Source organism: Vanellus vanellus, assembly GCF_965231255.1.
Source record: "Vanellus vanellus genome assembly, chromosome: 1".
NCBI lineage: Eukaryota > Metazoa > Chordata > Aves > Charadriiformes > Charadriidae > Vanellus > Vanellus vanellus.
In genome coordinates this window covers 135,719,121-135,736,729 of record NC_138905.1, presented here as the reverse complement: position 1 = coordinate 135,736,729, position 17,609 = coordinate 135,719,121, and the positions used below count along the sequence as shown (strand labels likewise).

The following is a 17,609-nucleotide window of genomic DNA, read 5'->3' as shown; positions in this document are numbered from 1 at the left end:
TCATTTGGCCTTTAAGTCATCCTGGTAGAACCAGAGAAAATGTTATCCTCAACACAATTTGTTGAGAACACTAAGCTCTCAACAACAAAAAAGCTCACCTATGAAAAACAGAGGCTGGAACAGGAACCCTTTGCTCCATTAATCACTTTCTCAAAACCCTTATGTAACGTGCACAATTAAACCTATGTAAAAATCAGGTAGGAGGGACTATTTTAGCTTGTTATTATGAAAGAAGGAGACATTAGTATCCAGAAGGTTCCCTACCACTCAGGAAAAAAAAAATAATCAGTTGCTTAAATGTCTAACAGGAGGTAATTATACACCCAATTAGCTCCCAGCTTTGCCCAGGAACAGGATGCTGTAAAACTGCCAAAAAGGCTTTTTCAAAAATTTATCTAGGTACGCCAGAATTTTTGAGTGTTGGAGTTTAGCCTATCTCTAGAAAAATCTAGGGCAGGAGGGACAAAATAATGGCAGTCACATTCTTTTCTGAATAACCAGCAATTGTTCAGAGGGCAGGTAAACTTACATGTCTGGGTGCAGGGAAAGAGCTGCTTGTTAGGTGCTGCACCACAAGCAGCCTGGCCAAAGAGGAGTAAGAAACAGTATCCGAAGAGAAGCCATCAACCTTTCTATGACGAACTGGAAAGTTTCTCTTCTTAGCAGATCGACTGCCCCCATTATACATAATCAGAGTTGTTTTATTCATCAGACTGGTTTAGAAACATGCCTAGAAACGCACTATGCTCCTGAACTGAAGCCATGCCTTTAACAGTGTACATAGGTGTATCTGAAGGAATAGGTATACTCTTCTCTATTACAACCCTCTCTCATACTGGTATCACCGCATTCATTCTACAAGGCTGTACCAAGAACTTCAGAGAGGTTAAACTGAGTAACTTCTCAAAGAAAAAATATATTTAGAATCTTTTCCGCCAGGTGTCAAGAATTTCCAGTGTTTTCATTCAGAACCTCTATAGATCCATTGGAAAGAAGGAAAAATGCCCTTCCGGGCTCAAATTGTATCTATCTATCCCAAATAATATTATTCTACACTGGCACCCTGGTTGCATTGCTTTTCTTGTGTTTCTAAAGCAGCACAACAGCACAAAAATCTACCCGTATAATCTATGTGAAGTGTCTTAATAGTTATGCGAATTGCTCCTGTGTCTGTTTGACCATCTAGAAGCAAATCAAGTTTCATACTGTAATGAAATGATACTTTTCACTTCATCTTTCAACAAAAGAACAGAAAGTTGTTAACAAGTTGGGATGACAAGTTTTTTGAGGGTCTACTAAGAGAAAGCATACCTATCTTCACTAAACCTCTGATGAGAAATCTGTAAGAATTACTGGTGACGCCAAACCAGAAGTAGGTTTATAATAAGATGGGAAACCAGCAGGAACCAATTTCTGCTTACAGTTCATTTCTTGTATTAAAAATGTTATTTCTTGCATCTTCTAAAAATTGCAGAAGACAACAGGTTAACAGGGGAGAGAGTGTTACTGTTGTGAGGGGTTGGGGGGGGGGTTAAGATAAATTTTGGGCATTATTTTTCCTCATTTTTCAAAGCAGAACTATTTTCAGACCAATCTTTAAAGACTTCCACACCTAGATGTTTAAGCTATAACAAATATGGTACAAGAATGCAGACCTAAATATACAGGTTAATCACACCAAAGAAAGGTATTATCACACTTTATTACCCCCAGTAGTTAGTCAAAGTTACCTCTGACTATTCATCATATAGCAAGGAATTCCTTTGTACAGTTCTCCATTTAATACACTTCCTCAAGAAGACTACACCCAAGCACTATTTCTCAATTTGGGGAAACACATGTTGTCACCCACGTTGCTCATGGAAGACAAAAGAAATCCTGCAGACTATTTCTAAGCATAGGAAAGCTACACCGTGTTTACAAGCATTCATCATGGTCACAAACTAGTCATGACAAACTGATCCAACGTCCCCCAACATGTTATGATAATCACATGCAATATATTGCAGTTTGCTAAAACTCTGGAGTGCTATTTTTCCTGCCTCTGCTGTAATACCGTCGTTAAGCCCCCCTATGCTGCCTCTCCCAGAGCACAACCCATTTTGTCAGTGCCCTGGAAAACATTCAGGCTGTCCTGAGCTGCTGCCCCTCCTGCAGCCCAGCTGAGCATTGCACAGGTCGGTTAACAGCGAGCGCCTTCTAGTGGGCTTCTCCGATTTACTGAAAAGGAAAAAGGCAAGTCAGCTTTCCCCAGTTCTTATGAAAGTCCACTAAAAGCAGCATGCACAGCACCAAGCAAGATGTTGCATCCATACACCCTCATAAGACAGGGTGTGTACCAGCGAACATTTTTAGAATGGGCACATGACAGTTTATCTCATCATTAAGAAAGCTGTCAGACACTCCCATTTAATACTAAGGGACTAATAAAAAAAATAAAAGAACTCAAATTAATTATTCTGCTTATTCTTATGTCAAAAGAATCCAAAAGGAAGAAAAAGCCACAATTCTCTTACCCTGAATCAGTTTGGTTACCTCTTTTTTCAATTAAATAATGGTTTGGTGAAATGTTAGTACCATTGAATTTGCCAAGACAAGAAGGTAAAATTGACTTAATGAAAGCAATACTCCACACACATTAGTTCAGAAGCTTTGTTTCTTACCAAGTGGAGGCTGGAGCATGCCTCCTTTCTTTTCACAGGTCCCAATGGGCTGTATGTCCGAAGAATCCACGAGCCTCCAAAAATCATTTTTGTTGTCACTTCCATCCAGCCGCAGCCTTAGCCTGGCACCAGTGATCCCAATTACTGTAGCTATACAAACCGAGGTAACATTGCGAGGATCATGGGCTTCCAGTTTCATACCAACTTTGAAATCATTCGTAGGTGGAATTCTAGACTACAGTAAAAGGTAAAAAGACTTTTTCTTATTGTTGTTAGTATTGTTAAATTTACCAGCTGGTTCAATATACAGCTTTCATTCAGCCAAACGTATCATATGAACAGCAAATATAAGGAAGCCTTTGAACTTCGAGTGTTTAGCAGCAAGTCAGAAAAGGCAGCTCAATAACCTACCAACAGCTATTTCAGATACTTGTTGTTCCTACTGCGTAAACATGACTGATTTCTGAAAAGATAAGCACTACTAAGAAGTGTAACAAGGGAATCCTGATGAAGATATGAACATATCAGATAGGGGAGCAGTGATTAATACTCGAAGTGAAGGCAAAACAAGGACATCAGGAAATATGACATTCAACTCAAAAAAAACCAAATCAACCCATGAAAAAAAAAACAAACAATGAACAACTCAAACCAAAAAACAACACCCACAAGATTTATTAGCTTTCAATTAAAAAGAAATAGTTACTCTTATTATAGTAGTATCTTGGAAATTTAAACAAAATTTGGACCCTACTGCACAAGGCACTACAAAAGTTCACAGCAAGAAAGAGTTTCTACATCAAAAAAAAAAGCTTACAATACAAAGAAAGAAAAGAGAAAAAGGAGGTAGCATTAAGTGCATTTTACAGAAAGAAAAAAAGACAGTCCTAAAATCACATAAAACTTCTGCGCTAAGACAAATATTGCAGCTTGTGCTTATTCATAGAGAACTGAATACATTCATACACATACAATGAAAAGTCAATTTAATTAGCAGACATTAGATTTTTTGAGAAAGACTGGCACAAGGAAAAGAAACATGACAAATGCAACTTGGGTCTTTGAGCAGAATTTTTTGTCACAAGCTGAAAATGAACAGGAGAGAAGAAGAATAATTTTTACTCATATATCAACCCACTACTGGCAGAGATCAACTGGATCGCAGTCTGATTACTTGCCTACTGCAGCACTGCAGGCAATAACATCATCTAATGACACATAATGACTTCGTATTAACATCAACTGGGACTGAATGCCTCACCTAGCTGTGTAGAAAGATTATTCCAGAAACTCACTATTCACTTTAGATGTCTCCACATTTCCAGCCTAAATTTATTCATGGAAATTTTTGCCAACACTATCATTTAACTTAAATTCTTTTTGTACCTCTGCAAAGAATAACAAAATCTACAGTGTATTTACAGAGTATTTACTGTATTTACAGTGTATTTACCCGACCCTTTCTTGGTACTCTTTCAACAAGTTAAATAAGCCAAGCACTGAAGTTTCTTTTAGTAGGGGATGACTATTCTCTTATGACCCTGAAAGCCCTTTTCTTCAACTCTTCCAGTACAAAGCTGCTCTTGAACACAGACGCTGAGAATTGTAGGCAGCCTTCCCCATGACATTTAAACCCAGTAGCTATCCTATACAGACCAAAACAATCTGAATCCTAATATATGAGGCATATAGAAAAAAAAGCCCGAACCATGGACTTTCACGCTCACAAGATTCCTATGTCCCTTCTCCCTCCTGCCTGACCAGGTCAGGTGGGGATCCCATAGAAAGCAGATAAGGGTGCATTTATCTGAGTGGGTACACAGGGAAAGGCTGTAGAAATCTGCTGCTGCAACAAGTGCTAGTGATATTTTGCCTCCACCATATTTCATTTTTTAATATACGCTTTGCTCTACATGCTATGGTGTGCAGGTTCCCTAGTTGCAACACACCCTATATCAACAGCAGGAGCCTTGGAGGAGCCTAAGCCCAAAAAACAAAGAGGCGACCAATATTCAGTGAACACTGATTGTAGCATCTGCCAATGCTGTATTTAGACAGCAGGCTGTCTGAAAGGGGAGCCTGAGCATATTAAATTTAAAGGGCAATTCAATTTCAAGATATTGCTTGTCAAGCTGTTATTTTCTACAACCACGGAAGGCAACTGAAATTGAGGAGTTGGTTTATTTGTTAGTAGAAAAGGTGAGCTTGTTTAAATACCAACAACTCAAGGCATTCTACTAAAAAGGTAACTTCTCCATGCCAGTCCATCCTTCAGCAAAATAACAAAACTCACTAACAGCCACCTTCTAAGCTTTCTTCAAACCACAATGAACTGAGCTTTTTTATTTAAAATTTTAAACTGCTTGAAAAAATGTTTCAGGGTGAGAGAAAGGGATGCCGAATGCATCAAAATTTTAAGTAGTAATTAAAAACAACTCAGAGCAACAGATAAAATACCTTCTAAATTAAAATAAATACTTTAATCAATTTCCATTAGTTGTCTGTGCCTGTATCTTAATTTATGGTAGAGGCTTTAATTTATTGCTCCCCAGGTAATTTTTAATTACTGCAAAATTTAAACTTTGTAGAATTCCCACAGGTCACAAATTCTGGATATAATTTTCAAATTATGCTTCTCTCTGCTATTTGTTTTCCAGCTGGCCGCAGCAGTGTATTTCTTTGCATTACACAGAGTGATAATGACACACATAATTCATGTGTAACCCAATAAAAGTCAAATTAGTCCTACACAAACCTCAAGTACTTCAGTTTCTAAAATCTGCAAACATTATGTAGTGAAAGGAGCTAGCTCTGCACTAATTAACATTGCATATCACCTTCTACTTAAAGGTCAACTCCTAAAAAAAATGGAAGTCTGCATATATAAATTGCTTTGAAATTTGCTATGCATGGAAATTAAAGCTCTTCTTTCAACCCACACTCTCCTTAAGCAATCCAGGTCATCTGGATTGATCTATCTCAGTCAATGAGTGTCACTTAAGTGCCTTTAAGGTGTTACTTGGTTGTTCAATTTGGACCTCTTGAGCATTAGGAGGAAAGAGGAAGATGCGAGAAAGGCACAAGGAAAGGCTTCTGAGCAGCTTTGTGCAGTAGCTACATCTTTTGGGAGCATACACTCTGGTCATGGTGCTCTATGGTCTACGAGTATGGCATTAACCTCAGAAAAACGAAGGGATACACTACTGCCCTCAGCCTCTACCCAAGCAGAATGTGGGGTCTCTTCCTTGAGCTGGTATCCACTATGAAAAAGACATACTGTGGAATTAATTTCTGAAGCTCCACCCAAACAGAGGTATGGACACTGCTACGCTTAGCCATCTCTCATTGAAAGCAGCATGCGAGGGGCTCTTTGTCCTTTATCCTCATCTCTGAAGAGCAAGCTGAGATTCAAGATCTAGTATAAGGAAATGCTACCACCTGCATTTCTCTCCCCCTATTCTCTGTTCCTGCAACCACTTCAGATCCACTGAGTGACTCTTCCTCTCCGCCTCAGACTATTCTGTTCATGTTGCTTTTTCTTTGGTCCCCACTGGAGGCCAGTACCATTTACAGTACCATCAGACTACCAACAAACGCTAGAAAATACATTTCTGAACATGTCCAATCCACTAGACGTGCACCGCTTGTCACACCTATAATAGTTCTATCAACCTGAACTACCCAATTCCTTCAGCATCTATCTTCCTAATGCACTGAAGGCGTACAGACCAAAACTCATCCTATGTATCTTTATACAGCTAAGATACTCCTCATCCTGGGAAAATACCGGCCCCCAGCTCCCCCTATGGAGAGAAAGATGCCTGCAGAAGTCGACTCAGTCTCCAGGGGGCCGAATAACTGGAGGTTATTAACTCACATAAGACGGTAGATTTAAATTGCATCTGCAAATACATACCAAACAATCAGGCAGGTGGGAAATCAAACTTGTAGGGCACAAAGTAAAACATAAAATAGTACATTGAACACCCTTTGTTATAAATCCAGTATTTCCTTTGTATTCCCATTACATTCCCCTTGATTTGTTTTTTGGTTTTTGTTTTTTTTTAAAACTTTAATATCTTTACTCCTTAGGAAAAACTCATCCTGCTCAGAAAGAGACAAAATTCAACATGTTTGAGAGATCCAGAAAAGAAGTGGTGAATAAACTCTACTACACACACACACACACATCTTACAGCTAGACAGAACTGAAAGGCCTTTCAGAAACAGGGCAGGAGAAAGGCTCCTCTGACAATCAGCCAAATTTTAATTCTCACTAAAACCATGATACCTCTAAGATCACTGAAAAAAGTAGAAAATATTTTTGAACTCTGATAAGACTATCTGTTTTCATTAACTAGTCTTTTTTTTAAAGGAAAACAGAGTCCAAAGCTACAATTTTAATGAAACCTTCAAAGTTTGGCTTGAGGAAGAAACCAAGAATGAAAAACTTCAGTAGCTAACATCTGACAAAACTGTAAGATACTGATAACTAGAGATCAAAAGGAGTCAAGTGGGAAGTTTGCATTCAGTCTAAACATAAAAGTTGCTCTAGGATCACCCTGTAACATGCATACATACACACATGCATGCAAAATAGTATCCGGCATACCTGTCTGAAACAATGTAGAGGGGCAGCTACTGATTCAGTCTCTTTCAGATAATCATCCCAATTAAACTGTTCTGGAAGACATAAAATAAAAAGAGACCATATGGACAGTTTTTAAGGGGAATTCAAGTTAAAAGGGGGGGGTTGGGGAAAGAAAGAGACAGAAAAACCCAAGTATCTTGTAGAATACTTCTTTTTTCCCCCAAGAACAGGATTACTCTCAAATGGAAACTCCACCTTTGAAAAACATACAACCCCTGAAGTAGCTTTAAGAGTACCATTAATTCACAGGGGCAATCACACAATAGGCAAAACCAATATAAACCTCCCCCAAATGCTTTTTTTTATTATTATTATTGTGGTCCACATACAAAGATACAAGTCAGGATATCTACATTCAATTCACTGCATAATGACCTCCCAAGCATCCTTGTACAAATCACATTAGCCTTTCTGTATCTTAGTTCCCCTAACAGCAGGACTGATATGATAACCTCATAGGAGTACTGAAATGATATATGTTGGAAGACAGAGACACACAGATTCTGTTGAAATGTATGTTGAAAATACTATCCCTGGTCCACTAGAAAGCAAAAGAATTAGCACAGCCTTCCAACTGCATCTTTGTCTCTTTTCATCTGAAGTCTGATAAAGGTTTCCCTTTGTAGGATAAATATTATGGCAGTGTTCAGCAACAGAATCTTGGTATTTTTTCCAGTGTTAACATTGGCATTGTTTATGTGCATGGATGAGTGTATTCTGTATTTGATTTAATCAGTGTTATCAGTTTTGCATGAATGGAACAGTATGAAGTACTAACATCAAAGATGTAAGCAAGCATTACTTGAATTAATACAAAGCACAAGAGAAAAACTACAATGGCACAGCTAATGTTTTTCTTCCTAAATTGTCTAGAGTGAGCTCTTTTGCTTATTTTTCTTGTTTGGGCAGCTGGCATCATTCTGACGTTTCTGAAGAGTAAATCACCCATGAACCCCAAAACGATGCAGTGATGCCACCCAGCGGCTCAGCAGCGGCCATTCACATGGCAAAATCCTTGGTGACGATGGAAAGACCGCACCGGGTCTATCAGTAATCCTTCCAAAAATGCCACTGGGCACAGTTAAACACATTTCTGCAATTTTCAGGAGAGAGGAGAAGCAAAGAAACAATCAGAAGATGGCAGCGTTTTCCAGCACTTGCACAGGGTTTCTCTGACGGATGCATGGTGGCTCGAACTGCTCCAATGCAGCATTTAGGTGAAAATACAGTGCTTCAAGCAGAAGAGAACTGCCCCCCTGGCCTGCTGAGATCCTCTTTTTTTTGGCATAAAAGAGTCGAAAGGGTATGAATGACTTGTCCTTGGCACTGCAGAGGGCATGTGGTTGTTAGCTATGTAACAAGTCAGTAAAATCCCAGAAGCTATTAATTTGGTGGTCTGGTCTGTATGTAGGCTGGTAACAAAGACGTTTCCATACAACACCATGGAAGTCCGCCTATTTTGGAATGAAAATTTTATTCACACATTTATACAATCACATTGATTTTTTATTACTCACAAAAGGCAGGGTATATTAACTTAAGCATATGCTAGATATTTGTATTTTAGGAAGGCATGCTCGGGAAATGGCTCTTCAGAGCTTTCTCTAGAAAGTAGCATCCAGATCCATTGCTCTTTTCATTGACAGGCCAAGGAGGCTGCAAAAATTAAATATGATGACCTGCCAGCAAAGTTTCATCTTATAAAAATTCTTCTTTGAGTCTAATAAAAAAATTGCCACTTCAGGTTGACCTCTGATTTAAAAATAAAAAAAAAATCTTGTTTTTTAATTAGAACTTACCTTAGTAAACTTTAAAGTACCCAATTCAATAAAATAAAATCTAGGAAAAAGAAAATGTTAGCTACATTCCAGCTGTCTCAGATCTAACATGATGTAAAAGGTGTAATTGTGAATCAGAGCATCTCTGTGTTAAGGACCATATAATGCAGATACTTCGGAGATAGCACCTTTTACCAGGAGAAATCCCCATTCACCCCCTCCGACAAAATTATCTCCATATACTAGCATTTCTCAAATGATCCCAATTGTTATAACAGGACTGTAAATTTTGTGGGATGACCCAAAAGTACAGAGGGAAAGAAAACAAACAGGGGTTTTTATCCAGGGAGTATGTACTAGTAAGACACATAAGATAACACAAGCAGCCAGCTGCAGATAAAGCCAAGAAGAAAAAAAACATAGCCTGGCTCTTCACTTTAAATCCTGGCTATCAAAACCTCTTTCATCAGACAGAAATGACCTGAAGTTTAAATTAGAACCTCTCTACTTACAAAGATATGCTGTATTAAATTAATGCCAAGCTCTCAGAGATGGTGCTAATTATAATTTAATTACTGCAGTCATAGAACTAGGAGATGAATATATGTTTGCAATATGTAAGATGCATGTCTAGGAAGATAATCACATTGAAAAAAAATTTCTATACAAAAAGCTTCTTTGTATTGTCAGTGTGCACAGGTAAAGAAGCAGTTGTTTTATATATATTTCTAATTCTAAAGCCGCTGTAAATATGCAACTTCTGAGAAATAGCAATTCTTAAGAAAATTAGCTTGCACTAAATGATTTAACATGCATTTCTCTTCCCACTCAAACCTGCAGGCTGAATTAAACAGCTTAAGAAAACCCATTACACAACAAGCGCAACTTGACAACCTGCCAGCAAAGTGAAAACTAGAAAGAGAAAGGAATTTTTACGGCATACACTGGAAAAAGGAAAAAAAATCCACAACAGAAGTAACTAGGACCTTCTGTAAAAAAAATTAAATAATTTGTAACCAACAAAGGCGTGAGACTCTAAATGAGTGATCAAAGACAATCAGCATCGGCAAACAGCCTAATTTAAAAATGGAGGAAATAAGTTTTTGCCATAGTTGCTTGTATTACTGGCAATGACACATGGGTCAACAACCCTTGATGTTTTCTGCAATGCTGTATCACTTCTTGTCAAACCTGCCAATCACAAAGTAACTCAAGCTAAAAAGGACACCAGGAGGTCTCCAGTTCAGCCTCCTGCTCCTCCAGCATTCCATCACCCTCAATGTGAAGATTTTTTTCGTTCCATCAAGCAGGAATTTCTCAGGCTCCAGACAGTATTTGTTGCTTCTCATCCTTCCACTGCGCCTCTGAGAGGCACCTGGCTCTGTCCTCTCTACAGCCGCCTGTCAGGTAATCAAAGACAACAAGACTAAGCTCTCCTTCCCATAAGCTCTCTTCTTTCGGTTGAAGAAACCATTTTTCTGCTTTCAGTACCAGTTTTCTGCTTACATCTTGCATTCCGGCTCCTTCATTTTTTCTGGTGGACTGCCAGCCGGCTTGCTCCAGCACAGCACTGTCTTTCTCGTACTGGGGAGCTCAAAACTGAACAAGGTACTCCAGACACGGTCTCACAAATACCCAAAACAAGCAAATCCCTTCTCTCGGCCTGCTGCCTCTGGTTTTCCTGATATGTCTCGGTATGCAGTTGACGTCTTTCGCCGCAAGAGCACACTGCTGGCCCACGCTCAGCTCACTGCCTGCCAGGACTCCGGGGCCTTTCTGCAGAACTGCTTTGCAGGCAGCCAGCTTCCTGCCTGGGATGCTGCAGGGCTCCAGGCTGACCCTCCATTTGCCTTTGAATCTTACTGGGTTCCTGTCAGCCCGTTTCTCTAGCATGGGGAGGTCCCATCTGAAGAGCAGCCCTGCCTTCCAGCCTACCGGCTACTTCTCCCAGGGCGTTGTTGCCCACAAACCAGCTGACAGTGCATTCTGTCCAGTCGTCCCTGTCTCAGTAAGGCATAAAATAGCATCAGCCCCAATATTAACCTCTGAGAAATGCCGCTAGCTACCAGCTGCCAGGTGGACTTTGTAACTGCTCATCAAAAACCTTTGTGTCTGGCAGTCCAGTCAATTTTCCATCCACCTATCCCAACCGCATCTCACCAGTATGGCTGAAAGGACACTACAGAAGCCGTACAGAGTGCCTTGCTAAAGTCAAGATAAACAACATTCACCGCTCTCCCCTTGTTTACAGAATCAGTCATCACAAAAGGCAATCAGTCACACATGGCTCAAACTTGGCAATCTATCTCAGCTGCTTCTAACTGCATCTTTGTCCTTTATTTGCTTGGACATGGCTTCTAGGAAGATTTTCTCCGCAGTCTTCCTGAAAATTGAGGTCAGGCAGTCCAGCCTTTAATTCCTCCAGTGCTCCCTTCTTGTCCTTCTTGACCCTGGGCATACTGTTTGCCCTTTTCCAGTAATCATGAAACTTCCCCAATCACTATGACCTCTCCGAAATGAGAGAGAAGCCTCACAGTGACATCAGTCAACTACCTCAGCACCCTTGGAGGCAACCCATCTGCTCCCATCAGTACGTGCACATCCAGTTTGCTGAAGCGCTTGCTGTTGTCCTCTACTGTACATCATGCTTCAGTTTAAATTTTGTAAAACTTTGACTTAAACCAAACTGAAGATTTAAACTATGAGTTAAGTGCCACTTGTAGATAGGTAGAATTTAAGGTCCTGGTTTATTCAGGTTAGTTTAATACATAATCTAAACACCATTTAAGCACCTCATGTCTTCTCTTCTCATCCCTAAGTTCCCTTAGTGTGCATCTCAGACTTCTGACAGAGAGATTTATCTTTTCTACTCTTCATCCCACAATCTCTCTTTGTCAAAGATGAGGTTTCTGTTTAATTACGGTTTACACGCTCTTGCAAATGTAGTAGTTTAAGTATAAGGTATTTCATACGCTGCTTTATACTTTGTACCTCCTTCTATATGTTGTAATCATTCTATTAGAATTTTTCTCCTCCTCCTGTCTTTCTCTACATATTTTAGTCTATTTTTACACCTTTTTGTCTCACATCTCTATATCTGCCCTCCTCTTCAGCTTTTCCGACCACACATCCCCCTGAAAACTCTGGAGATTTCCTGGATGCTAGCCCATAGCATTGTAAGGCATCCTTCCTCATCCAGCATCAAGAGGCTCCTTCTTCCTTGCCACCAACCAGCAACAACACAGGATAAAAATTATAATCTCATCTACAGAAAACCAGATATCTTGCATGATCTTCAACAAGACACTCCTGTCTAAGTGTCTGTGTCTGAGAGATGCTGAGTCTAGATTTCTTGAGTAAATTCAGTGCTCAGACACTAGACTGACAGTGTAGTCCCGAGTGAAAGAACACAGATGACAGAATAAGGCCTGCCTGCTTAGCACTGCTTCTCCACAATGCTTTTTCAACACCTTGGTCTCTACTGAAGGAGGAGGCAGGGACAATTTCCAGTGACTCATGAAATATGGTTATCTTATCCACACATGAAAAGCACTTTGCTGGTGGGGGAGCGTCTTATGGGGCTCCATCTGTCATGTCAGACAACATTATTTTAAACCACTGACATGCTATCTGAGTCCAGTTTGACTGGAGCTCCTCCTACACTGCAGAAGAGGGAAAACAAGACACAAATACACTTCCTTTCCTGTCTCAAAGTAACATGGAAGAAAACAAAGATGACTGCTAGGATCCCAAGAAATGGAAGAATTAAGTCTGGCAAACATAACAGTAGAAAGCTGTACTATGACTGGTGGGAACAGGGTATCGTATCTTTTATCCAAAGTTATCCCCTCAACTACCCACCTACCATGTTAGTATCTCAGCACGTTTGTTCAGTGACTACACTACTTAAGGAACTCCTCTGCTGGTACCCACAAAAAGCTCTGAACCAGACCATCTATTAGGAGTCAGAGGGCATGGAAATGTAAGCAGAGTGAGAGTTTGAGTAATCCGGTGATATTTTATCAAGAATTAACTAACAACAACTGAAGACATTTTCTACTTCGGTCAACAGTACTCATGACATTTCTTACTGCCCCAAATTCAAGCAACTGACATGAACATACGAAGGGTATATAAGGATGCTGCTGCCCTCTCGCTGCAGCCCACAAAAACTAAACTGCCAGCAATCCCATGTATATGCTGCATTATGGCACCTGTTGAGGATAGCAGAGGCTATCTAAGTTCGATAAGAAGCTGGATCATTTCGGGCAAGTGTGTAGTTTCCTCAGTTTATCATAAAAACACAGTTTACTTGAAAACAGAATTTCTTTAAAATAAAATTAGAATCCCAGGCAATTTAATCCAGTTAGTAATCAAAAAAAACTCAGGCTATTAAACTGAAAATCCTTTCTTTGGCATCAGCAAAAACATTAAGGAAAGAGAAGATAACTGTGGCACAAAAGGCATGAAACAAGGAAATCCATGATGAGAAGAACAGACAAATCAGTTATGATCTAAAAAAATTAATGTTTACACAGCATCTTTGATTACATATACAAAGAGTACTTGTCTTGGCTAGTAAAACTATCAAGCTCAAGTCAAGCAGTTTCAACCATCGTTTTCTATACCAAAACATACTTTCTTAACAGAATTAGACAAAAGCAATGGTATCTTTTTAACTACCCACTAGTAATAGCCAAAGAGATTGAAAAAAAAAAAAAAAAAAGGCTCAGGAGACAGTATAATCCAAATATACACTTTTTCTTTTAGGGTACCTTAACTAGTAACCTGACAGCTGCAATACCTACCACTTTTTAAAGACGGGTTGTTTGCCTGCTGATTCTTTCCATCTTTCTCTTTTTTAATATTCTTTGAATCTAAAAGACAAGATTCCATTACATAATAAATGTAATATTCACATCATAATGATGTCCAGCATAACACAGAATGCTTTCAAACAATACAGAATGTCTTGTTCCAAATACTGACTTTCTTTTATTCATTTCCATGCATAATCAAAAAGGTATTTGTACTATAAATTTAATCACGGCACTATTTTTTTCTTTCAAAATATATTGAGAAGTACAGCATGAAAAAGCAGAGCTTTTGACTACTTTATATTACATTATCAGAATAAATCTAGTTGCAGAAAATGTAGTATTAGGTCCACAAAGAGTAACCCTGTCCTAATTTTCAACAGCTTTACTCAACCTACATGCAATTTGAGATTCTCAAGATCACTGGATATCTTTTTAAATCTTGTCTAGACCACTATAAACTGAGAAACAAGAAAAAAAAAAAACAAACCCACCCTAAAAGCGCATTTCTTAGTTAACGATTCCATTCTATATTTAAATTCTCAAATACAAGCAACTACCTCAGTGCACACGTCAGTTATTTTAAAAAAATTATTCAGAAGAATCTGCCTACTCTATCATTCATCTCTACATACATACAGAAAGGAATCTGTCATATTTCATTTTTTTTCTGGATTTCAGCATGTATGAGACACACACAGGTGGACTGGGAGGCTAGAATAGAAAAGACTAAGGCAGTCCGTCCCACTTGTTCCTTTTAGTCTTTAAAGTATGTTGGTTTGGTGACCTGCTTTTGACACTCATGGACTCAAACACAATTCAAATATGACACTGAGTTGGCAACCAAAATGCAACTACATTTTCATATTTAAAAAGGTGATGAAGCTCTGCGTGGCAGAACAACTCTCTGCTTGCAAACTCCTCAGCACCAGGAATGGGGCAGCTCCTCTGGGAAGTCGCCTGCCTCTGCTCACGCCTTGGGTCATCCTAGTTAGCCTGAACTGTGACAGGTAAAGGGATGGCTCACTTGTACCAAAAGACTGTGTTGGTAGCCGATTCCTGTATTTGCTTGCACATAAGCCTTTATCTATTCATTGGGTCACACTTGAAATAAAAACACTCGTAATCTAGAAGAAGCAGCAGCTGGTGACCAGAAACACTTGAGATACGATGGGTTGTTCTGCAGCACAGATTAAGCCCTAACAGTCTTTCTCTTTTGTGTTTTCTGTAAGTATGGCTTTTCTTGAAACAGAGAGTATTGACATGTGACATTCATCGTTTCCATCCCACTTCTTTCGTTATTTATTGAGGAATTGCCATGTACAGCAAGAGCTGAATCATGACAATCTTCTGTCATCAATCCCACAATTCTCCCCATCGGTCAGTGAGGAGAGGATAAGCCATCTCCATGGCTCTGTGCTGTGTAGGATGTGGTGCTCCTTTGGCCAGGGCCCCTCAGGGGCAGCTAGGCAGGGCCTCACCAGCCAGGGCCACCCCACCACCCCAGCCAGGAGCTACCCGGGTGGGGTAGGCACTGATGGCAGCCCTAGCACTGGGCACCCTCCCTGGGGACAGGTCGAGACTGGGACAAGACATGGGCCCACAGGTGGGCGCAGCTTGATGGGGCCCACGGCTGCACAGGGCAGGATTGTAGGGAGCTGGAGAGCGGCCCTGTTCTGGCATTGCTGGGGCAGGGGCTGATGGCTGGGGAGGGTGACATGGGGTCCCGGTCAGAGCAGGGAGAGGGCCCAGGTGAAGTTGGTCAGGGCCATTAAAGCCTACTAGTGTACTCAGGGCCAAGACACCTTCCAAGAATAACCCAGACTCCACAGTCCTAGAAAATATATCTACAGCTATATATATGATCAAAACATGCTGCAAAAATATCACCTGTTTCTCCTAAAGCACATATGGGGAGTACCGCAGATCCTTTGAAAAGGAAAGAAAATGTTATGTTCACTCCTTGACTTAGTCTTCTTTCTTGACATATATGCTCTTTCTTTTGGAAAAAGTTTGCTTTGAAACATTTTCTATTGATAGGTTCCCAAAGAAAAATACTTATGGAGGCTAACTTCCGATGAACGTGCTGAAATGCTTCTGGATGGTGCCCACAGAGCTCTAACCACAGTACTTCCTCAGGAGTAGAGCTTTAACCCACGCAAGTGGACACCCTAGGTCCTTACAACAGCTATCAGAGGGAATCTGAGACGGGACAGTGTTAAAACTAGTTTGGTAACAATGACGAGATACATGGCTAACATTCACCTTCTCTCTCCTACAGATCAAAATATATTCCATCCAGCCTCTTTGGGACTGAACTGAATCCAGCTAGTTTTCTACTGGGCAGTGGCAATCACCAGTAGAGCCTTTTGCCATGTTCTACAAGCTCAGACAGGGTTTCCCCAAAGCAGTCATGAGACTGCTGCAGACATCAGGCTGCCAGCTTACAGAATAGATAACTTCCCAATCCATTTATTTCTGAAGAGGAAATCCAATGGAGTCCCACATAAGAGACTTATTGAAGAAGAGAACTAATAACTGCTTCCTGCGAACACCCAAAGCTTGAAAGGATGGAGTGATGAAAGAGTATCTATCCAACAGTGCCAGATTTCAAACAAGATGACAGCCTTTCATGATGAGAGACATCAAGAACAGGTGAAGGAATGTGAAAAACCGCAGCCTGGACACCAGATGAGTTCTCGTTGACAACCACCACCCAAATTACTTATTTCCTGTACCAGTTAGGTTTAGTGCCTATCTCACAAATATTACAGCAAATACGAACGCTGAAATAGAACACTCTCAGCAACACATTTTTCGTATCATCAGCCATTAGAAAACTATGAGAACAAGAAGAGATGACGTTAATGAGAAGAAATCGATTCCTCAATAGCAGTTTAAACATCTATTTCACTTGAGAGGGAGGCATCTTCATTCACAATAAACCCAAAGCACCATCACTATCACTTGGTTTTGATGGCCAGAAATTTACTCTTGAAAACGCTCGAGTAAAGCTCACCCAGCACATGCAGAAGCATCCAAAAATAAGTCCAAATGCACCCAAGATTATTTTCAAAGACCCCCCTTGCTTTTATGCCTTCCAACCTTAAATATTGGGAAGACCATTACAAAGCTGGAGTGTTTTGGCTAAGCAGATGTAAAGTTACTAGCAGCAAGAATTACTAACCTGTTGTCATATGAGATAACCCTGTATCTACTACCACCTCAGAAAACCTCCCCCCAGTCTATACTTCACAGCTGCTATGATGCCTTGGTCTGATGTGCCTCTTCCAATGTCAGTAGTTAGAGTAAATAAGAATTTATGGTTTATTTTCAAAAGCAGCATTAAAGAAAATAAGATTTTATTAAAACCAAATTTTATAAATATGAAATACATACTATTTTTTTCTTTCTTTTATTTTTTAAATGCATGCCAATCTACATTTGAAATTTCAATATCAATATCCTAAATTCTAGGAAATTTATTTTCAAAAGATCACTGAAAACAAAAATAAGACATGGAAGACCATTATAAAATCACTGGGCTGAGGAAGGTGGGTCCCTCAGCATATGACCCTCAGCTTGGTCAAACTTCGATGTCAATCCTTGAAAATGAGGTTATGAAAGAGGGAAATACTTCTGCAGGTACAAAGAGTATTTTCTTTTCATCTCCTTCACCTAGCCATGTTCAATGACTAAT

The 17,609-nt window shown here is 39.8% G+C and overlaps 1 protein-coding gene across 1 annotated transcript in view; it reads right to left on the bottom strand.

Moving 5' to 3' along the window:
- The window catches only part of SCML2 (Scm polycomb group protein like 2), a 58,603-nt gene that overhangs the window by 38,519 nt on the left and 2,475 nt on the right, over positions 1-17,609 (bottom strand). Inside the window, exons 2-3 of the mRNA XM_082498183.1 lie at positions 7,276-7,346; positions 2,664-2,898 (exon numbers count right to left, since the gene is read on the bottom strand). Of these exons, the coding sequence (XP_082354309.1) occupies positions 2,664-2,898; positions 7,276-7,346 (306 nt within the window). The remainder of the gene's footprint in view (positions 1-2,663; positions 2,899-7,275; positions 7,347-17,609) is intronic.